At 41.2% G+C, this 24,314-nt stretch overlaps 1 protein-coding gene across 6 annotated transcripts in view; it reads left to right on the top strand.

The window, feature by feature from the left end:
- The window catches only part of LOC119651229 (peripheral plasma membrane protein CASK), a 352,186-nt gene extending 331,441 nt beyond the window's left edge, over positions 1-20,745 (top strand). For 5 of the 6 annotated variants that reach the window (XM_038054700.1, XM_038054703.1, XM_038054701.1 and 2 more), the window contains 5 exons: positions 5,198-5,317; positions 12,112-12,234; positions 12,322-12,429; positions 12,631-12,806; positions 18,763-20,745. In XM_038054700.1, coding sequence (XP_037910628.1) covers positions 5,198-5,317; positions 12,112-12,234; positions 12,322-12,429; positions 12,631-12,806; positions 18,763-18,942 — 707 coding nt within the window. In that variant the 3' untranslated portion in view covers positions 18,943-20,745. Of the gene's footprint in view, positions 1-5,152; positions 5,318-12,111; positions 12,235-12,321; positions 12,430-12,630; positions 12,807-18,762 lie in introns of all 6 variants that reach the window. The other variant, XM_038054702.1, reaches the window with a different exon arrangement.
- The last annotated feature ends 3,569 nt before the right edge of the window (positions 20,746-24,314 follow it).

The raw sequence follows: 24,314 nt of genomic DNA, 5'->3' as shown, positions 1-24,314 counted from the left end.
ATTTGGTGGTATGCCTTGGCTAGATCCAAGGTCGTTAAAAACACGGCAGTTCATTAGCGATTGCCCAAAGTCATGGATGAGTTGAATGGGATATCGATCTGGAACTGTCTGTGCATTCAGACGCCTATAATCTCCATATGAGCGCCATTCGCAGTTTGGCTTAGGAACCAAATGAAGTAAAGAGGACAGCTATTAGATGGTCGCCAAATATTCTGTTTCATCAAGTCTTCAAACCCTTTCTTCGCAACAGCAAGTTTCTGGGGTGAAAGTGGACGCACTTTCGAGAAGATTGGAAACCCGGTAGTGTGGATGAGATGCTAAACATCGTGCTTACCCGCTGGGAGAAACTACTTTCTGTAGTAATGTTGTGATACTTTCTCAGAAGTGCGGGAATTCGGTGGTCGGCAATATACCCGAAAATTATCGAAAGAGGGCCATTTTGGCAGGAAGAAATCTTTCCTGATGTCTGTTATAAAGTTGCGGGGTCTATCAAAGCCTTGTTCTGCAGTCCACCAGCACCCCGTAGTAACACAGAAATATGGTGCCTAATATGGGGATGGTAATGTCCACCAGAACGAAACCCTACGGTCTTCGGCGTAGTCCGAGACTCACGTCCACCTGCCTATCGCCATAGGTGCGGATAGGAGTTCGCGGCCGCTAGTCGTAGGTTTTGCGGAAATAGGGTGTTCGTACGGGGCAGAGGGAGAACCGACTCCTCAGCGCCCGTGTCGACCGAGAAGCAACGTTTGCTTAGGAGGCGAAGATTATAAGGTCGCGTGGTACTGCGCTTCGGGTAGCCTTCGCCGAAACACCCAGCGAGCCTAGTTTTTTGTTGCGTTAAACGTGCATCCGATGATACATTTAGTCGCTGAATTTCCCCATTTACGATGGCAAACTGTCGAGGCCGATGAAAGTCCCGGTGTGCGATTACACGAACGCCCATTTCAGGGAGCAGACACCGACCTCGATTGCGATCGAGATCTACCTCCCGAACGCAAAGTACCAACCGTCGCTCCGAGCTTTATGACCCCGTCGGCTAGTGTTGTAACAATTGACTTAAGCTCGTCGACTTCCTGTCTCCCGTCGTTGTATCTCGGGAAACTTCCGCGACCATGAAGGGCGCGTACACCTCGTGTACTTTGTCGGCCGTGGCGGAGAACATCTCCAGCGCTCCCGAGTCTGCGCTGGCCAAGATGGCGCGGGTGTTCTCTGGGAGTCGTTGCAGCCAAAGAGACTTTAGCAGCTGAGAAGCGACCTTATTCCCACCCAACTGCTTCATTGCCCGTAGCAACTGGCTGGGAGTATGGTCACCTAACGTCATTCTGCAAGTGATTAAGCTTTGCTTACTCACTCACTGATAGGCGCCGAATCAGCTGCTCCTTCAAGTGCAGGTACGAGCACTCCTCCAGCACGTCCATGGCGAGTCCAATGGTCTCCTCGTCGAGACCGATGAGCGCAAGTTGTGCCTCCGATTGGCAGAACCACACAGCCGGATTGCGTCGCGAAAAGAGAGGCACCCTAACCAGCATCGCACCTTCCGCGGATTTCTCTTGGCTCCTGGCGACATACGAGTATTGCCACAGGAAGATTGAAGAAAAAGAAGAGCAAAAGGGAAGGTAAAGAACTCGGGAGCAGACAAACGGCTACGACTTCGCGGCCGCCGACGCGATAAACTTCGCAGCCACGCGAAAACTGATCTGGCAGAGACCGGAGGGAACAAATGTCAAAAAACTGGAAAAAACTCCCCCTGACCGTAGCGAAAAATAAATACAAATGCTAACAATAATAACAAATTGTAATAAAAAATAAAATTGATGAAAATGAAATCAATAAATAAAAAAAAAATAAAAGAAAATGAAAATGAAAGTTGAAAGGAAATGAAATGAAGAAAACAAAAATGAAAAATGAAGTTGCCTGCTTCGTCTTGGCAGGTCCAGGTTAGAACGAACAGCGTGTCTGACTTAGCGCATTCTATTTGAATTCCCTTTGTCCAACCGATTTGCTGATCAACGCTTAGATACTTGCTCTTGGACTGCTTTGCCGTTGCACTTTATTACGGCTTTTCGACGCAGCACCGCGTGGATCAAGAATATAATGTCGACAGGCGGGATCATGTTATAATCGCTAATACAATTCTTCCGCCGGGGTCACCACTCCTTGGGGTTAGTTTTTCCCAAATGCAAAATAAAAAAACCGTTCTTAAGATTTTGTTTTGCAAACAACAACAAAACCTTATTAAAATTGGTTCAATGTCTGTCTGTCTGTCTGTCCGTCTGTCTGTCTGTCACACGCACTTTTCTCAAAAATGGCTGTACCGATTGACACGAAATTTGGTGAGAAGGTTGGAACTGTGAATGCGCAGACATACAGTCAGTGATATCCTTTTACGTTGACATTTAAGGGGAGTCCCCATACATGCAAAAGGAGAGTTCACTGAATATAGTCATGTGGGGTATCAAATGAAAGGTCTCGATAAATATTTTTCGAAGCCGGTCTTAGTTTTGTGATTTGTTGGAAAGGCGGGGAGTGGGAGCAGTGGAAAGTGATGATTTCTTTAACGGACCCATTCTCAGAAACTACCCAACCGAAAAATCGGAAAAAAAATTTATGAAGTTACCTCTCTATGGTGCCCAGGCCTCAAAATACTCTCCATATCGATATCTATAGAAACTAAGTTAATAATTGACTAAAACCCCCCTTGAGTTTACCCCAAAGTTATAAAAGTTGGTAGTAGTATAAAATATAATATGAAGCATATTATCCTCAAGTTGGATGAAAATCATACTATTAGTAGCAAAGTTACAGTAGCTCAAAGTTGTCTTTACCGTATAAATTTACAACCCGAAGTACTAAATCTGACATGCAAATTCATATACATATCGGGCTACGTACAAATGGGATAGTTCTACACTCAAATATACTCGCAGAAGAAGCAAACAAAACCTTTCATACCTGAAGCGCCAAGCTTCCGGTTTCCCGTCTTATTTTTTTTATTTATTTACTTTTCTTTTAAGCATTACGTGCTGACGGTCTCCTCGAGAGTCCTCTTCTTCTTCTTGTCATTCTGACATCTCTCCCCTCGGTCCCCTCTCAGGCCGCCAGCGCGAATTCGCGGTAGCGCTCAGCGGCTTCTTTATTGCTCTTTTTGGTCCTATTGTCCATTGGGATCATCTAGTATAATTTTGGTTAGACTTTTCTTTGCGGTTTCCTTTTCGTCTGTTGGGTGGTATTGAATGGCCGCTTCGATGTTCATTATTGTGTCCTGTATTGGGAGTCTGCCCTCTCTTAGAGCGTAGTTTATCCCCTTGTTGAGGAGAGCTAGTTCCTCTCCTCCGAAATTTTCTCTGGACCAATTTATTATAAAGTTGTTTATGTTCTTGACATTATTATTTCCCGACCCCATGTTGAAAAGTTGTAGGGCCTCTAGTTTCTTCGTGAGTATGACTCGTTTTCTTTTGTTTTCGCATTACAAAGCCTTGTTTGCCTTGGCTATAGTCTCTTCAAGGATGCCCTTACGTGCGTTTGAAAAGCATATACAACTATATTCGCAGGTTCGTTCGAGGGGTTTGTGCAACTTCTTCTGTCTCACCAATGTGGATACCAACATTTATGTAGTTTGGAATAATGTGTGTTCGTCCTGACGAATTCCATGCGGCGAGAACCCTTATTCAGCTTTCGATAGACTCGGAGCTCGCCCTAAAATAAGTTTTCGCATTTATCTACAATTATAAAAATGTTGACATAGTTTACAGGATTTGGTCACCCCCTCATAATTATATGGTAATATCTTAAATAAACTTTTTGACCATCTACAATACAGCTAGATGCTAGCATGTGCAAATGAGCTTAAGAAATTAACGATCAGGAACTTCCCCAGTTTTCTCCGTAATAGGAAACCATCGATATACTAAATTAGATTGATTTCCTTATCTACATAATTTAATGTATAATCATGACCCAAAAAGGTTTTTAGGACCAATGTATTTACATCTAATATGATTATAAATGGTTTTGTATATAACGTATTCTGAGACCTTGATCCAAATTACATGTATTGCATATAGTCATACACTATCTATCATTTATGGTAGTTATATAATTTTTCTTTAATTTGTGAAAAATTTAAAAAAAAAATAAAATATGATTATATAGCCACAGAAGAGCCGTTCTAACCCCCGATAAATGACATAAAAGTATCAAAATATACAGAATCTGCTTTTTTGAACTTTTGATCCTAAAATGATGACTAAAAATTATATTTCCTTTCCAGAGATATTATTTTTGTTTAGGAATAAAATTATTATAAAAGTTCTGTGTGCATTACTACAATTCAGAGATTAGCCTAATTCTTCTGATACACATACATACAGGGAACAAACCATAAACACACATTAAGGGACTAAAGAGCACCATTCAAAGTCCTATTAATTGCAGCATTACCATGCAAGAACGTATGAATGGCTCCGTAATTATGCACCATTTAACGACATCGGCATGCAAATGATGATTTCGAACATGCACCCCAAACCTCCTGATACCAACCAACCAAGCATTACTAACAAATTGACAACCCCCAGCAGTGCTGTTGCATTTTGTACATAATAATTACTACTGCAGCTACCAAGTCCGTTGTCAGGCGAAATTTGCTTAAATCCATCCCTTGTGCATATCAATCTTTATTAAAATTAAATTAGAATAGTTGCGAAATTTATTGCCTACTTTTATGCATATTGAGTACGCTTTGCAATTAAGTTCGTAAGCAATTTATAGGATACTTGCTAAGAAGTACGAGTACGTGCCAAAAGTAAGAATTAGATCAGTTATTCAACCTCCATCCTGCTTGCAATATTATGTATATGATATCTTGTATCTTATATCTTGTATGAACACGCTAATGTCCCGAATCGCTCCATTCGGCTAAGCTTTAATTGTTCTAATATATTTTTATGAATAATTAAATTGTTTAATATTTACAGCTTTCAGTGTCTATCTGTTTGTTTCTCGACGAATCCACAGAATGCTTTTTCCGTCTTTTCACACATTATGATTACCATACTCCGTTACGTACACACACTTTTAATATTTTATCTTGTATGATATGATTTAATTAATTTGATTTTTTTCTTCTTTTTCTCTAAACTTTTATTTGTAGATGAGATGAATTCATTCATTAAGAATTTTCAATTTCAATTTTTAGTCAACTGCTCGATATTTGGGCGCAAGAAAAAGCAATGCCGGGATAAATATTTGGCTAAACATAATGCGGTGTTTGACCAATTGGATTTAGTTACCTATGAAGAAGTTGTTAAAGTGCCAGGTAAGATATAATTGATTGAAAATGTGGTTTAATTTAAATTCAATTGCATTAGATAAACACAGGGATCCCTTGAATTTACGTTGATTTCAACCTAGAAAATAAGCCACCTTCACAAAAGGTCTTTCAATTAGGATTATGAAGATGTCAGGTAGAATTTCAATAAAAAGATATAGTTCCATAAGTTGACTAATCAGGTCACGCCAACTTAGGCCTATGATCCTGTATCTCAAAGAAAGAAAGAAAAATGATTATTCTCCTTATTATATGGACCTAAAATGTACTCAACTTGGTTTTAACACCGAAACTGGTTGCAGTCCTCAAAACTTTCTAATCGAACTCGGTTTAAAAAATCAACGGACTAAAAAAGATGCGAAATCGTCCACTATATATCTTCAAAAGTTTACCAAAAACTCGGAAAAACGATATCTTTTCTAATCCAAATGCTGTCTGTAGTAGTGCATCTCCCACCTATAAACATAAATTAACCAGAAAGAGCCTACAACTTAGTCCGAGAATTTCCTGAGAGAACTGCATATAAAAAGTTCAAGATGCTGCAAACATATCTGACAATTTTAAAGCAACATACCTTGACTTAAAAGTGAGGGACAAGAATCCGGCCTGGGCCTTTCAACTAATGAGTTCGCTGTCAAATTTGCAACTCCAAAGTCACTTCTGCACTCACTTTTTGTCCCTTGTTGTGGTCGATTAAGTTTAAAGAGGCATGATCTTGGTAGTCGAAAGAACCACTGAGTCCAACTTGCTCCATTCATGTCCCTCAAAACGTAAAAGTCGTCTGTCCTGCTAGGTAACACGCTGCCATCTTTCAGCTGGTAGACCGTCCTACGTGTAACGAATTTTCAATCAAGGCCTAAATTTCTACTCACTTAAGAAGAACATGTATACGGATTGAAAGAGAAGAACTCTGTAAACAGATAGTTCTCCGAGTATTATTGGACACCCTGTAAGACAAATTTTAACTGTAAATAAGGGTAATGAGCGGCGGGTTTCCAAAATTGTCGGAGGTCTATCCTAATTTTATTGGAAAAATTCTGGTACACCCTCAATAGTTTTCACTTGATTGATACATACCCGTCTCTAATGACTTTGGTTAGATAAGATTCCAATATCTACGGGGGCGACTGGATTGACAACCCACTTGTATTTTAGGGCAAATTTAGAAATATAAGCCTCATAAACGTTCACGCCCCTACAGAGGAAACTGCAAAGTCGGAGACGGATACGAGGCAGTTGAGCGGACCTTCGAATCCTGCCCCAAGTACGATATCAAAATCATACTTGGAAATTTGAGCAGTCAAGTAGGGACGGAGCCCGTATTCAGGCGATACGTCGGCTCCCATAGCTTACATAGGGATACCAATGACAACAGACTGCAGATTATTCAATTAGCAGCACGAAATGGTTGCTGGCAGTACCTGGTTTGCGCGGAAAGCGGTCCACAGACAAACTTGGCCTCTCCAGACGGGAACACTTTCAACCAAATTGACCACGCGCTGATCCAACGTCGCCACCTCTCAGCCTTGATGAATGTCAGAACATATAGGAGGGCCAATTTAGACTCAGATCACTATCTCAATAGCATGGTGCTACGGGCTCGAATCACAACACCACCTACAATCCCCTCTAACAATCAGGTGAGAGTGAATACTGAAGCCATTCACAGCACAGCCCTCCGTAATGCCTATACGGGGGAAATATATGCCGCAATAAACGCAGCCAACAGATGTCCGGGAGATGAAGCAACAATTAATGATCCTCACAAACACCTGAAGCACGTTATCATTGATACGGCCACAAACATACTTGGCCCCAGCCGCAAGAAAAGTCGGAACGGCTGGTTTGCCGATGATTGTAAGTTAGCAACGGAGCGGAAGAATGTTGCATTCTCAAAAAAACCGTGTCGTGCGGAGACCTATCACGAACTTCGTCGAGCCGAGAAGCGACTTCACAGACACACACGGAAAAAGGAAGCCTGGTAGAACCAACAGGTATATGAACTCGACAAATACAAGGAGTAACCGCACCAGGCGCAGAAGTTTTACCAACAAGTCAGCAGGATGAAGCCCATCGCACCTCGGTGCTTATCCTGCCGAGACAAAGAGGGAAATCTGATTTCCGACAGAATGGGCATATTGGAGCGATCTGCTAAGTATTTTGATGAAGTGCTCAACAACCAAAATATCGGCAAGTTTGAGGTCCCACCCACTGAAGACGACGGACAAATGTCGTCACCACCAAGCATAGAAAAAACAGTCCGTCCAATTCACCAACTTAAATACCGTAAGTCGCCAACAGCCCATGGAATTACAGTCGAATTGGTTCAAGATTGAGGCGACCAACTGAACCAAGTGGTTCATCAACTTGTACTCAAGGTATCGGACAGCGAATCAATGCCTGACGGCAGGAGACATTCCTGGCCGCATTGGAGGGAGCCCATGATCCGGATGGAACAGCGGTGGAAAGGGTCACACAGCTGTCTCAGCGTGTAACCGAAGCATCCGACACTACGATGCACGACGACGTTTGCACCACGGCAAGAAGCCAAACTACTGGTGGAACATGGAGATCGCTGCCTTGAGATCCTCTTGTCTCCGAGCGAGGAGACTTTCCCACAGAACAAAGGGAAGGCCGGAGCACCAGGAACGTGAGGAAGAATACAGGGATCTGCGAAGCAACCTTAAGAAGGCCATTCGGAGAATCAAGCGGCAATGCTACCAGAAGCTCTGCATGGAGGCTAATACGAATCCATGGGATACAGCCTACCAAGTTGTAATGAAGAAGATCCGCGGGCAAAAATCACCTCAAGTGACATGCCCACGGCTCTTGTTGCAAATAATTACAACTCTTTTCCCGCAGAAGGAACAGGATGAAAGAGAACCCCAACTGGTAGCTCAGCAGGACGTCTTCTCGATCCCTGATGTTACCGAAGAGGAACTTCGGGAAATCTGCAGACGTACTGGGGAGAGCAAGGCTCCGGGATTGGACGGAATTCCGAACGAGGCTCTGAAGGTGGCGGTCAAGGCCACACCAAGGTGGTTCTCAAGCACATTCGAATCATGCATGGCGGAAGGAATATTTCCCGCCCAGTGGAAGAGGCAGAAGCTGGTGTTGCTACCGAAGCCCCAAAAACCACCCGGCTTCATATCGTCCTATTTGTCTCTTAGACATCATAGGGAAGATGTTAGAGAGGGTGATATACAACAGGCTGCTCCCGTTCATCGAGCTGGCGGGTGGTCTTTCAGAGCGGCAATATGGGTTTCAGCGAGCCCGTTCTACGGTCGATGCAGTAGCAAAGGTCGTGGAATTGGTTCGAAATGCAATGGCCATGGGCAAATGCTGCGCTCTGGTGACGCTGGACATCAAAAATGCTTTTAGCTCAGCCAACTGGGCCTGGATTAAAGGCGCTTTGGCCAAACTGGGTGTTCCTAGCTACTTGGCTCGGCTCATCGAGAGATACCTTTCGGACAGACTTCTCCGGTACGAGACGGACGACGGGCTGAAGGAGTACATTGTGACAGCAGGTGTGCCTCAAGGTTCTGTATTGGGACCGCTGCTGTAGAACGTAATGTACAGCTTGGCCTTTGCGTGCCGGAGGAGACAACGCTGATTGGTTTTGCGGACGACCTGGCGGTAGTTGCAATTGCAAAGCATCCCGAGGACGTGGAGCTTTATGCAAATGAAGTCATTCATACCATCAAGTCATGGTTACGAATGGCCAAGCTGGACCTGGCGGACGAAAAGACGGAGGCGGTCCTCATTACCAACCGTAGGAAGAACAACACGGTTACCATCCAGGTTGGTAAGCGTGAGGTCGTCTCAAAATCGGTTGTCAAATACCTGGGGGTGATGATCGATGCCAAGCTGAGTTTCAAGGAACATTTGGATTATGCGCGAGGGAAGGCAACAAATGCCAGCTCATCCCTTGCAAGGATGATGCCTAACGTGGGAGGGCCGAAGTATAGTCGCAGGCTATTACTCATCGTGGGAGTGGTGAGGTCGATCCTGCTATACGCAGCCCTTGTCTGGGCGGGAGCGTTGAACCACGCTGTCAACCGGAGGAAGATAAGTTCGGCATACCGGCCAATTGCGCTCAGGGTGTGCAGCGCATTTAGGACGGCGTTGACGGAGGCGATGTGCGTCATCGCAGGAATGATCCCTATAAATCTTCTAGCAAGCGAGGCACATTGGCTCTACGAAAAACGGAAGGCAAATCCAGCCGAGGTGAATGCGGATTTCCGAAAAGCCATCAGGAGAGAGTTGTGTGGCAAGTGGCAACAACGGTGGGATAACTCCGACAAGGGCCGGTGGACCCATACATTGATCCCGTGTATCGAGAAATGGGTCGCCCGAAAGCACGGAGAATTGAATTACCACCTGATACAGTTCCTTACGGGACACGGTGGCTATAGAAAGTACTTGCATCGCTTCGAGTTGGACGAGTCTCCCAACTGTCCTGAATGCGGTGCTACACCCGAGGACCCGGAGCACGTTATGTTCCATTGTCCCAGATTTCTGCAGCAGAAAAGGAGGTTGAACAGCATCTTAGGGGCGGACATCGAGCCCTCCAACCTGGTGGGAGAGATGTTGAAGTCGGAGGAAAACTGGATGACGGTAAATGAGGCAGAAGCCGTGGTGCAGACAAAACTATATAGGTATAGAGGTATCACATTGCAGAGTATCATCTATGAGATATTCTCCGCTATCTTGCTAGGTACAGAGCATCATTGACCCATACGAAAGAGCCTTGACTCCAGGCAAATCGACAACAGATCAGATCTATGTGCTGCAAGCAATGAAAAAACTATGGCCATCAGTTGCAATATTTTTTAATCGACTTTAAAGCCGCCTATGATAACATAGCCAGGGTAAAACTGTAAACGGCCATGAAAGAGTTCGGTTTCTCAACGAAATTAATAAGACTGACTAGGCCGACCCTGACCACACTCCCGAGATCACTCAACATCAACAACGGTCTAAGACAAGTCGATGCCCTATCATGCGTCCTCTTTAACATGGCCCTGGGAAAAGTGATTCGCGATGTCGACGTAAATGCGAGAGGCACCACCCTCTCCAAGTCCACCCAACTACTGGCCTACGCTAACGATATTGACATCATGGGAAGAACAACCCGAGATGAACAATCTACCTTCATCCAAATCGAGCAGGCGGCGCGAGATCTCGGGCTGCAAATTAATGAAGGCAAGACGAAGTACATGGTGGCAACGTCAGCGCCAAAAACGAAAGAACGGACAACATCGAATCGCACTGATCAAACGAAAACAATGAAGATAGGAGGCTACAACTTTGAGACAGTTGATAATTTATCCTACTTAGAGTCGAAAATCACAACCGATAACAGCTACGACGATGAAATTCGCGCACGGTTTTTGGTTGTCACCAAGGCCTATTTCAACTTACAAAAACTGTTCTGCTCGAAACGTCTCACCATACGGTCAAAGCTCTTACTGTACAAGACTATGATCTGTTCAGTCTTTATGTATTCCTTGGAGATCTGGGTTATTAGCAAAAAAAATGCAAACTCTTGGCCGCGTTCGAGAGAAGAATCCTCCGAAGAATTATTGGCCCCTTACATGATGATGGACGATTCCGTAGCCTACACAATAAGCGATACCATGACCGTCCGGTTGTGGAGAAAATCCGGCTCAATAGGTTACGGTGGGCGGGTCACTTAATCCGTATGGATGAGGATGATCCCACCCGGAAAGTCTATAAGGGCAATATCTATTCTAGAAAAAGAAGACGAGGCAGACCCTGCCTAAGATGGAGTGATAGCGTAGGCCAGGACGCCAGAAAGCTTTTAGGGATATCGAATTGGTGGACCTCGGCGCAAAACCGGGATGTTTGGAGTTCCTTATTAAGGCAGGCCTAGACCGGATACCGGTTGTTGCGCCGTTGATGATGACGATGAAGCAGCCGTAACGAAGGTACTCGCGGATATCCCAGTCGAAGCGTTCCAAAAATGTTACGAAGAGTGGAAAACGCGCTGAAATCGCTGTATAGCTGCCGAAGGGGACTACTTTGAAGGGGATGGCAGAATTGTAGAATAATTTTTAAATATACGGTTTTTATGGAATCAGTCTCATTACCTAATTGTCTAACCTCGTAAGAGAAAGCATTGGACAATTGGGTTCGAAGTTAGATTGAAGAATCAGTAGTGCAGGGAAAAAAACTGATAGAACAATATCCCATAGTCAAAGACAAACTTTCTTCGTCCCGAACATTGATAATTTTACATTCCCTCTAAATTCTATAATCCTAATTGGAAGATCTTTTACTAACAACGATAGCGATCTGAGTGAAATTATGCGGTGTTTCCAACGATTAATTAATTGAAATAATAAAAACTTGTTGTTTCTTTTTCGTTGGTGTGGATATTTATTCTTGCAAATACCGATATTTCGGAAACCACTTGTTCCCTTCATCAGTGCTAACAAGTTCTTGTTGTTAGCACTGATGAAGGGAACAAGTGGTTCCCAAAATATCGGTATTTGCATCAAGTTCTTGTTGGTAGCACTGATGAAGGCAACAAGTGGTTCCCGAAATATCGGTATTTGCAAGAATAATTATCCACACCAACGAAAAAGAAACAACAAGTTTTTATTATTTCAAACGATAGCGATACTTCCGCTGAGAAAATTAGTGCTAATGCAAAAATCCTAATAATACCCGGAAAACTACTATTTCAAAATTATAAGTTACCCTGACTAAATACCACAAAATAATCTACAATAATCCTTTTCTTTTCTCCCTTCAAGTCGGGGATCCCAATTTCAGACGGAAAACTTTAGTATTATTAGGCGCACACGGGGTCGGTCGCCGTCATATCAAAAATACACTAATAGCTAAGTATCCGGATAAGTATGCCTATCCAATACCACGTAAGTAACTTGAATATTGAATTTTAGATAATTTTCACTTTTCACTTTAATTTTCGCAAGAGTAAAGATTACTTACTATTCTTGCAGATACAACGAGACCTCCTCGACCTGACGAAGAAAACGGTCGCAGCTACTATTTCGTATCGCACGATGAAATGATGGCTGATATTGCAGCTAATGAGTATCTCGAATATGGTATGTACTATATCCATGCAATAAGATAATGATGCATCTTGCGAGTAATTGTAATCTCCTCATTTATGGAATATTCCAAATGTCCTGAAATTCAAATCTGCTCTAATGGAACTAATCTCACTTCCGTCAGATCTTCATGAAATGCTGAGAGATCCTTCGATATCTATTATCTTACTAATTGTATCTTTAATATGATTCCAGGTACTCATGAGGATGCAATGTACGGAACAAAATTGGATACAATACGACGTATACATACTGAAGGAAAAGTGGCAATACTTGACGTTGAGCCGCAAGCTCTGAAAATTTTACGAACTGCTGAATTTACTCCTTACGTTGTATTTATAGCAGCACCTTCTTTACAAAATATAGCGGATGTAAGTATGACTTTTCTCGCAATTATTGGAAGCAAAATGTTTGTAACTGATGAAACAAGAAGTTCGGAACATAATTCACCACTCTTGACAAATCCCTATGATCTTGAGGAAAGAGTATCTATTTCCTTGTAGCCTTCGCAACAGGATATTTTTTAAAATAATAAAAACTTGTTTTTCCTGATTGATTTATATTTACATATTTATATTTTTATTATTTATTTATTTATATATTTATAAAAAATTGGTTGACGTGCTGCCACTTAGCGTTCATGCAATCAATTGCCATTAACGACAGTCAACGGTAGGCTGAGCCTATTGGCGGAGAAGATATTGGTTGTTGCATTGTGACCAACAATAATATCATCAGTAGAATGGTTTCAAGGAATGCGAAGATGTATGGGCTTGGTACTACCGGGAAATTGTACCAATCAAATCTGATATGATGGTTGTTCCTTACATTTAAAAGGGGATTTGACATTTACGTAGTTAGAGATCGTTTCTATTTCGGTCTATATAGATGCTTCCATGTTAGAGATAAAGAAACCACTAGACAGAAAAGGTTACTCTTACGGATACAAAATTTATTAAAAAGATGGGAACTGTGCATCCCCTCACATGCAGTTATCAACATCGTTCTACGTCATGATTAAGGGGGGCCGTCTCCATATATGCAAAAGAGGGATGTAAATTCTGCTCATCGAATATAGTCATGTGGGGTATCAAATGAAAGGTCATGGTTAATACTTTCAACGGCTCAGTTCTGACATTTGGTATAAAAGGAAAAAGTGCAGAGGCTGGAAATTGATCATTTTTTCACGGACCTGTTCTGAAAAACTGCTTAACCAAAAAACCTAGAAGAAACCGACATCTGTCACGGCAGGCATGATGTGACAAATGCAATAAATTACTATTTTCGACATCAAGCTCCCAAAAGCTTTATTTTTCCTCATTTTATCCACTTCCTCCGTCAAATTCCCAACGTCACTCAAATGGAAACTTTTGGGTGAGTCTTTGCTGAGAGCGACAAGGGTCTACTTCTGCGATTTAATAATTCTTGACGCCGCGTGTTTTAAGTAAATCTACTTTGGCACTAATTGACAATAATTTTTTGAGCTAGTGGTTGACAATTTTATTTTTGTCCCACTATACTCATAGGGTTGGAAGCAAAATTTTTACGGGGGCCAGGATTTTCAGCTTGAAAAAAATGCACTTTTTTTACGAATTTTAGCAAAAAGGTTTGAGTAAATTTACTAAAATCTTTTATACATTATTAAACATGTTTTTAACAATATTATGTAATTGATGCAAAAATATTCACAAAGAAGGCGTGACAGAGCCTTTCTTAGAGCGCCTTTGGAAAAAACCGCATCATCCTTCTGGGCTTCAGCGATTGCCGAAAAATCGGCAGCGACTAAGTTGTCTTTACACATATTGAATTTCCGATATAAACTGGCTAATGTAGGCTAAGTCGTGAAGTTGGCGAGGAGACACTTTGTCGGGATTTTTCCGTAAGGCACGATCATAGGCACTGTAATTCCGTTGAGCGGGATTCAACTGTTTTGAGAAGAAACCCATAGGTTACCAGCTTTGATTCACCCTTTGATGAAGAGTAGCGCCTACTGCTGTGTCTAAGGCATCGACGAACACAGCTGGAGATGTATCTTGTTGAGAAAATGCCCAAAGAGTAGCTTCTACCAGCTGCTGCTTGGTGGTTTCAAATGCTTGAACGACAATCACTCGCGATCCTTGGTCTTAGGATCAGACAAGAAGGTGTTCAGTAATACCTGGTGGTGAACGGCTTTAGACAAAAAACGACGATAGAAGTTTACCATTCCCCAGAACCTTCTAGGGTGTGACCGTATTTGGCTACGAAAAGCTCGCGATCGCTGGCACCCTGTCTGGGTCGGGTTAAATGCCGTCAGGGGTGATGGAATCGTCTAAAAATTTCACCTGCTTCTTAAGAAATTTATACTTGGTGGAAGATGCGACCAGAACGTCATTCAATTATACGAAATAGAAGTCCAAGTTTCGCAGTACAGAGTGGATAGATCTCTGGAAGGTTTACGCCGTATTATGCAGGCCAAAAGTCACTCACTCGAAGAGTCCAAATTGCAGTCTTTGGAATATTTTCAGGATCTACCGGGGTTTGATGGCAGGCCTTGGCGAGATCTAAATTCAGGAAAACAGGACAGTTTTCCAAATAATGTGCAAAGTCTTGGATGAGTGGAATGGGGTCAGGAATCTATAATCTCCACAAAGTCGCCATTCGCTATGGGGCTTGGGGATCAAATGGAGTGAAGATGACCAACTGCTATTGAAAGGTCTGCATATACCCTGCTTAAATAGTTGTAGAAACTATTTCCGTTCAACGGCCAGCTTCTAGGGTGGTAGAGAACGCACTTTTGAACCAGGGGGAACTAGTAGTGTTGATGTAATACTCGACGTCATGCTTAACTGGCTGAGAGAGGCTACATTCGGGAATAATATTGCGATATTTTTGGAGGAATGCGCGATTGCGCGTGGACCGGCAACATCCTCTAAAATGCTAAAAAGAATGTTGTTTGTTAGAACAGGTTGAAATTTTTCCTGACGACCGAAGAGAAGTCGTGGGGTCTATCGGAGACCTATGCTGCATATCTACCAGCAGCCATGAACAGATCGTACACAAGCTAAGACTCAACTGTTTTCTACTTGCCTGTAGCCGTAAGTTGCTATGGGCGTGGAGTTTGCTGCCAGTTGCTGCTGAAATACTTTGTTGGGTCTGGGGAAGGGGCGGACTGAGACCTCCGTACCTATGTCTACCAGATAATTGCGCCTAATAAGGGGGACGGCCAATATAAGGGAACATATTGATGCGCTTCGGGTAGACTTGGTGCTGCTGCTATAAAGTAACTTGTGCCACACTGCACGTTTGCTGTTGCCTGATGTTAGAATGTTGGTGAGTTATCATGTCTATATGGTGGTAGTTATTGACATTAATTGCGTTAGGATGTGATGCCAACTTCGCCATGGAATTCACAACAAGTAGCCCGGCCACGAAGGACAAAATCCTCCGGAAACGATTTCATTTTCGATTTGGAAATTATTCCGTCCTCGTGTCTGGTTGCGCTCGGTATCGCTCAGTCACAACACTAAGAGATAGTCTGTCACCCCAAAAAAAGCAGCATTCAAGTCTTCATATTTCCCCACAGTTAAAAGACCACGTGATAGCTGCAGGATTGGGGGTATTTTTTTTATATTATGGTTAAGCTCCTGGTTCAATATCTTTTTCCTTTTTTTTCGCAATTATATCATTTAGAAGCGAATCTATATTGAAAATGGCTTTGGAGTTCGTAGAAAAACTTCCTAATAATTTGATTTTTCCTCTAAGTTGTATCCACCACAGTTCCCAAGAGGCAGAATTCAATTGTCGACCCTTAGCTTTGGGAACCACTTTTACATCGCTGCAACGCTTATATTTCACTAGTAATTCATTTTGAATGCTCGAAAAGTTAAAAGTTGATTCTCCTATTTAAAGTTGGTAACCAAAAACGTGAAAACAGAGTCTACGTGAAAATCTCCCGTTTCAAAATGTCCAGAGGTAGCGAAGCTCACTATGATAGTGAAATTCGACAGTAACCCTGCTAATGTTGGATGGCATTCCTCATATTTTTTTTCCCAAATTAATGTGGTATTTAATTAATTAATTTAATATACCATTATACACATACATTGATTCAGAAAAGAAAAAGAACATCTTTGAGACTTTATTAAAGAGGGCCCGCCGCTATCGTATCCCGAATCCTCATTCCTCTGGGGGATTGGCAATCGTTTATTCACATAAACCTCAATTATTGCAGGGTCGCTCGGGATTTACTCGAGCAGACCACTTACGAAGAGGAAATAGCCATCATTGGTGAACCCTATACCCTATACCCTAAACCGCCACGGTGGCGTATGGGTTATAGATTCGACTGGTGGAGCAGCAATATGGGCATGCGGTCGACAGGCCATCCAATGTACCGGAAGTCAGACAGCCAACGGCTTTGTGTGGGCGAAAATAAAAGGGGCTATATGTGTACAGCTGTTATGCCCACCAAGTCTGACGCTGTCCGATTTCGAACAAATGCTTGACAGTCTTGTTCTCGACGCCAGGGGATCGTAGTCCAAGGGTGGTGACTTCAATGCTTGGACCCGTAAGTGGGGAAGCAGAAAGACAAATGCAAGAGGGCGCAGTCTATTGAACGCTCTTGCACAATTTGATATAATGCTGGGCACCGAAAGATATTAGACATATTTCAGAAAGGGGGGTTGGCCTCAATTGTAGACCAAACTTCAGCCCTGTACTGGCATGTGGTACGTCCTGCTACGTCAACAAGGACTACATCCACAGTGATCACCAGGCAATCTTCTTTGGGCTATAGGTGCTGGGTTATACTCATGCGAAGCGACCAGTGCTATTAAGGGTTAACTAGAGAGCTCTGGTCTGACATTTGCGGAGGAGAAAGCGGAAGCGGTCCTCATCACCAAGCGCCGTAAAAGAAATTATGCCCGCATTCAATTTGGGAACCATATCATCACTTCTAAGCCTGCCATCAAATATAGGGTGCGGCAGCATAACTTCCTTTTTTCAAAACTCAATAAAAACTATTGTATCCATCGGAAAATATTTATTTATTTTTTATAATGTAGGTACATGTCTAAAGTTTTTATTTACATTGTTTTGAAGATCAAATCTGTTAGGTGACGTCCCCCATTCCCCATACATTGCGTAAACCGATTTCTGGCGTTTGTCATGACTCTTGTTAGCATAGCAAGAGTTATGTTGGCAATTTCTTCTTGGATGTTGGTCTTCAAATCTTGTAGGGTTCTTGGACGGTTCACATAAATACGGGATTTCAAAAAACTCCACAGGAAAAAATCACAAGGGGACAGATCGGGAGAGCGTGCCGGCCATTCCAAATCGCCTCTAATTGAGATAAGGCGCTCTGGAAAGTGTTCCCTCAAAACAGCCATCGATGCTCTTGAAGTGTGTGCTGTTGCACCGTCTTGTTGGAACCAAGTGTCCCCCAAATCCAAATTTTCTAGCTGTGGGAAAAAAAATTCTGTAGCATGTTTACATACCGGTCCGAATGTCTGTAACCTCATTTTCCTCAAAAAACCAGGAACCAATAATTCCAGCTGAGGAAATTGCACACCACACTGTGACTTTGGGTGAATGCAAAGGCTTTTGATGCAATTCTCGAGGGTTGGTGTCAGCCCAGTAGCGCATGTTTTGTTTGTTAACCGACCCACACAAATGAAAATGGGCTTCATCGCTAAAAAAAACATCCGCTTGAAAAGTAAACCTCAACGGCAAAGGCACGCTCCTCACTATTCCAACGCATGATGGCGACTGAACCGTGTCAGGACAAAACTTTACAGTATCCTCTCTTGAACGAGACCACTAGCGCTCCACTATGACATCAACTAACTGAGTGGCGCGCATTTTAACAAAGGAAGTTATGCTGCCGCACCCTGTACTTGGAAGTGAAAAAAAAGCCAGATTTCAATGGAATTTGGTATGAATATGCGAGATATTGTTCTCTCTGTCTGGTGCAGAGTTTGGTAGTCCTAAGATGAAATTAAAGGGGGTTTTCCAGTTGATTTGTTAAACTTGGAAATGCACTATTAGTATGTTTATTTGAGCAGATATCGGGATCGAATATATTTCAAGGTGTAGATTACATCTAAGCGCACCTTCCTCATTTTGGATAGTTTCCGAAAATAAGTCCTGTCTCACTTTAAGTGAGTATATTTTGGCTTTTTTTACTCGCACACTTTACAATTCACGTCTGAACTAATACCAGATTCGGAAAGTAATAATTGAGATTTTTCATTTGATACCCCACATGGCTATATTCGATGAGAAAATGTTCTACACCCCCCCTTTACCCCCTAAATTTATGTCACTCAATTTTATTTTTTATCATTTTAGTACGATGGAAGTTTAGAACGCCTCGCTAAAGAATCGGAAATGTTACGACAAGCCTATGGACACTTTTTCGACTTGACAATTGTCAACAACGATATCGCCGAAACAATAGCAACCCTAGAGAATGCAATCGAAAAGGTGCAAACAACACCCCAATGGGTACCGGTATCGTGGTTATACTGACAAGACAGTGAACTCGAATGTCCCGACTGTTTGGAAGAATGTGATTGTGATTGTGATCTAGAATCACAATGCGATCTGAAATGAATGGATAACACAGAAATTGAAGTCGAAGTGATAAGTTTTATCAACAGGAAGCAAAAAAATATATCCTAGCCAAAAAACAAAACAACAGCACAAAATTTAGTAACATCCACAATCAATTAAAAACTACAGAAACCTAGGAATACGCAGAAATATTCGATTGGCATTATAAAGGAAAAAAAAACGTATCTAAAGTTCCCAATTCCACACTTAGGACTTATTACCACAATTATGTACTTTTCAGAGGTTTTTCTTTGATTTGATTAGCTGGGAGTGGTGGGGGAGTCTCCCCTACACACCTACGAGAAAAATAAATTATTAGCGAATTTGTATTTTGGTAAAGGAAAACACCACTCTTAATAACAGAAAATATATATATTTCGCGAGAAACACCTATTTATATCAATAAATTTAAATACGTAAAATTCTGAACACTAATGCTACTGATACACATAAAAACACGATAAAGGAATTAAAAATAGCATCACCTAAAATTCAGTCTAGTAAATTCATTATTGCATTTATTTCAAGTTCTGGAAAGGCGCTAGAAACACACCCCCATTGAGAAGAAAAAGCAATGCATCACTCAATTGTGAACGGTCAATCACATCATATACTTCCATACTAAAGAAAATTATATTAAACTCGTACGTACATAACACAAATTTATACACTACGCAAAACACATACATACAGATACACACAGCCACACACATACTAACACAGTCACGCATAAAAGATGATATATAAAACGAAATAAACGCATTCATTTAAACAAAGAAAAAAAACAATACAGCAATGATTAGATTGATATTCTACTAAATAAAGAAACAATGTTAACATTAATATTAATATTTAAGGTAAATAAATAATTTTTAAATAAAAGAAAAACAGAAAAAACCAATTGAATTTAAAGTAAAAAAGAGAAAACACTAATGTTTAAAAATTAAGATTTAATGTAAAAAAAAACAAACAAATTATAAAGAAACGAATTAAAACGTGACAAAAAAAATGTTTAAAAAAAAATGTGAGAACAAGAACAGCAACAATGAAAGGGTAGTAATCAAGGAAATTAAAATAATTTTTAAAACATGATTCAAACAATACAAGAATCACATAAATAAATTTGTAAAAAATGATGATCAGCTCAATGAATCAATAAAGATAAAGAGACGACTTGTTGCTTAGTTGTATATTAGTTGTATATCATAGAACATTCTAATTGTTTTATTCCAACATATTCCTACGTTTGGTTTTATGAAAAATGCATTCCTAGAATGTGAGAATTATCCAAAACAACAAAATGTTTAAGTTTGTTTTTATTATAGCTGCAAATTTTATTTAGTAGTTTTTTATTTTCGAAAATTAGAGTGATATTTATTCGGGATCATGATATCAGGTCAATTGGGTTGATGAGTTTAAAATAAATGTATAATTTCATGTTCTTCAGGTAAACGAAATTTAATAAGCCGAAAAAAAAGCCAAAAATATTTTTTAAACTATCGAGCAAGTCAATAATTAAATTTTATTTTATTTAAAGAAAATGGTGTATGAGGAAAGCTTTAAATTAATCAATTAAATTCTATTTAATTTGAAAAAAGAAGCGGAAAGGCTACAAAATAAAAGCAGAACAATTCGAATTTTACGGAAAAATATTAAAAAATTGTCACAAGTTATATATTCATTGATTTTTAAAAATAAACTCTTCCAATGGGAAATAGATTTTCGGCGTTTTCACCATTTTTCAAACTACTTCACTTCGAGTAGGGTAAAAAAAAACAACCGTCACAACTGATATATGGAAATAATTTTGCTGGCCTCTTCTCGTATGAAAAAAAAGCTGTTATCTTCTGCTAAAAGATTTGTTTTATATTTTCGCAAATACCGTGTTTCTGGAACCAGCTATCGTTCCCTTCTTCACTGGAAGAAGACTTGACACTGGAAATGGAACCAGCTGGTCCTCAGAAACATAATTTAGGAAAATAAAAAAAAAACGTTTAGCCAAAAAAGCCCACCAAGGGTTTTGTAAAAAAAATCACCTTATTCAAGTCCCTTCATTGTTCGTCTGTCCGTCTATCTATCTGTCACACGCACTTTTCCCCGAAACGGTGATATCGGTGGTGAGGCCTGAAGATTTAGGGGATCATACACGAAAAGAGGAGTGTAAAATTTTTCTAACAAAAAAAAACCTGCATTTTGTCCGATTTTGGTAAATTTTCTGGAAAAGATTCCATTTTCATACACTTTGTGTTCAATTGTTGTGGCAATTGATTGCTAAGAGTCATGCAAGCGCTTTGGATAGCTTTAACATTTTAAACATTCTATCTACTTCTGCTCTATCACTCACCCAGTCGTGAACATTGGTCGAATCGTTCTAGATCTGGAATAGAAAGGGAGGAATTTGAGCTCAATACCAATCCAGCAAATTGAAGGTTGTCAGTCTACATCAATGGACAAAGAGTCTATGGTGTCTATTTATGTTATCTTACGTTTATATAGTATATATGTACATACATAAACAACATTTTTGTTGAAGAGCTTTGATCTCGCTTGACGCGTTAATAGTATTAAATCCACTTCTAGTGTTTTGTCTAAAATCCAGAAATTCGACTACTTCGATACGAACATCAAATTCAACAACTTTCTATGAAAATTGTATATTAAAAATAATTATGTTTGCTACTCGGAAGCTTTAAACTTGTCTGCGATGTTCCTTATATTGCAGTGGACTCCCCGTCTCCAAAACGTCATGCCTCTCCACTTCTATGTGCGGTTTCTTCTCACATATAAGGTTGACACGATGACTTATATTTACATTCTGTCGCCTGCGCGAAGTAGTTCTTGAGCGAACCACTCATCAGCCGCCTTGTGACCTACCCACTGTCACTTACGCCTTCTAATTAATTCGCTTATGAAGCACCTAGCCTAGTTCTTCGTTTGGCTTTATGTCTTAACTAAGTCAAAACGTACTTCAGAACGTAGAGATGAGGATAATAGTTACTGAGAGCTTCAGGTTTAATAGGGAACAACAACGATGCATTAAAAGAGGATAGCTCGCCAAAACTTCAACCTCCGATTGTTGCATTTATAGATAGTCCTCATATGCATAGCCAAATTCAGTTAGACGGGAGTTCTTGCTCAAACTGGAAGAAGGAAGCAATCTTGAAACCTTAGATACCTTAATCGGAAAGCATATACACATTTCACGGCCATATACCCATCGGGTCCTAAAATGACTGCTGAAAGTTATAACTTCAGCTTAATGGCTCACATACTTCTGCCGCTCTTAGGCCCCGGTGATGACCTTTTCGAAAAATGATCAAGCAATTTTTCAATACGCTGTAAAAGATAAATTAACCCCTGTGTATCTTGTTAAATATGAACGGAAATAATAGACCTATTTTCATTTTTCCCTAACAGGCGAACTATTTCCTTAAAAAGTTGACTATCGTTGCAGATATAAATTCACTAACTTTTGCCCATCTTTCCTTAATCCTATTTGACCAGCAAACAGCCGGTTTTATGTCAAGGTAAGTGATCAGGAAGTTTCAAGTTTTCGGAATCACTAATAGCCTGAACCTTGCATCAGTTCAGAGAATATGGCGCATATTGAAGGACTTTCCAATTGAACTCGAAAACGCCTTTTTGACGAGTGCCATAGTGTTTGACGTTGTCATGAAGTATAATCAACGAATGCTGTCTGTTTTCCAGAAAAAAATTCCAATGCAACATGCCTTAACGAATCATTGCTTCCCGTGCCTCAAACTTAAATAAAGATACCACTTTTCAGCTCCTATAACCATCAATTACGGCCGTGTTTATCTCGATAACGGACCAGATGCTAAGCATCAAAGACAAACCTTGAAAGCACACTGATGTCGCGAACAGTGGGCTACGACAAAATAGTAAATGCCATTTTCAACAAAATAATTTCAGCCCTTAAAAAAAATATTCATCTCAACTTGTTTACTTTGGATGTTTTCTTCCTGCTTGCGGCACTGCTCATGAAAGACCCGAGTTTTTAAGCTTTACTATGGAGACAAGACATCGAAAAGTCGTCATCGCGTTGCTATCCATCTTTACTGAGTACTCCTCAATTCTTTGGCGGCTATCTTGCTTCAAAGGAACCTCCAAATTTTTAGTTGAATTCGTCAGGTTGGTCGGCGCGAAGTATATCTTCGAGACCTTTTTGACTTCTTGACTCTAGTAACCATGGTATCTTCACCAGTCACAGCGCATCTACCCCATTTCTTCGTAACTAGTAAGCCATAGTGTATACGATTTATTATGTCAGGCTCTTCACTTTAATGTACGGTACAATAATTCACAGGAATAAACACCTTCGACTTACTAACATCAAAGTAGCAATAACCGGTTTCCGGTCGCGATCTGCCTTAGTAAGCAACTGCTGACATCCCGGTTTTCGCGGTCCACCAATTCTTCTTCATTTTCTTTAGGTTTTGTCCCGTTCACAAGCAAGGTCGGCTCGAAGATCCACCAATTGGATATCCCTAAAAGCTCTCTGGTGTCCTGGCCAACACAATCGCCCCATCTGAGAAGGGGTCTGAATCGTCTCCTTTTTCTACCATTGATGTTGCCCTGATAGACTCTCCGGGCTGGATCATCCTCACCCAAACGGATTAAGTGACTTACACGCCGCAACCTGTTCATCATCATCATCAACGGCGCAACAACCGGTATCCGGTCTAGGCCTGCCTTAATAAGGAACTCCAGACATCCCGGTTTTGCGCCGAGGTCCACCAATTTGATATCCCTAAAAGCTGTCTAGTGTCCTGGCCTACGCCATCGCTCCATCTTAGGCAGGGTCTGCTTCGTCTTTTTTTTCCACCATAGATATTACCGTTATAGACTTTCCGGGTGGGATCATCCTCATCCATACGGATTAAGTGACCCGCCCACCGTAACCTATTGAGCCGTATTTTATCCACAACCGGACGGGCATGATATCGTTCATAGATTTCGTTATTGTGTAGGCTACGGAATCGTCCATCTTCATGTAAGGGGCCAAAAATTCTTCGGAGGATTCTTCTGTCGAACGCGGCCAATAGTTCGCAATTTTTCTTGCTAAGAACCCAAGTTTCCGAGGAATACATGAGGACTGACAAGATCATAGTCTTGTATAGTAAGAGCTTTGACCCTATGGTGAGACGTTTTGAGCGAAACAGTCCTTGTAAGCTGAGATAGGCTCTGTTGACTGCCAACAACCGTGCGCGGATTTCATCATCGTAGCTGTTATCGGTTGTGATTTTCGACCCTAGATAGGAGAAATT

This window comes from Hermetia illucens, chromosome 3 (assembly GCF_905115235.1).
Source record: "Hermetia illucens chromosome 3, iHerIll2.2.curated.20191125, whole genome shotgun sequence".
Classification (NCBI taxonomy): domain Eukaryota; kingdom Metazoa; phylum Arthropoda; class Insecta; order Diptera; family Stratiomyidae; genus Hermetia; species Hermetia illucens.
This window is presented reverse-complemented; position numbering and strand designations above follow the sequence as displayed.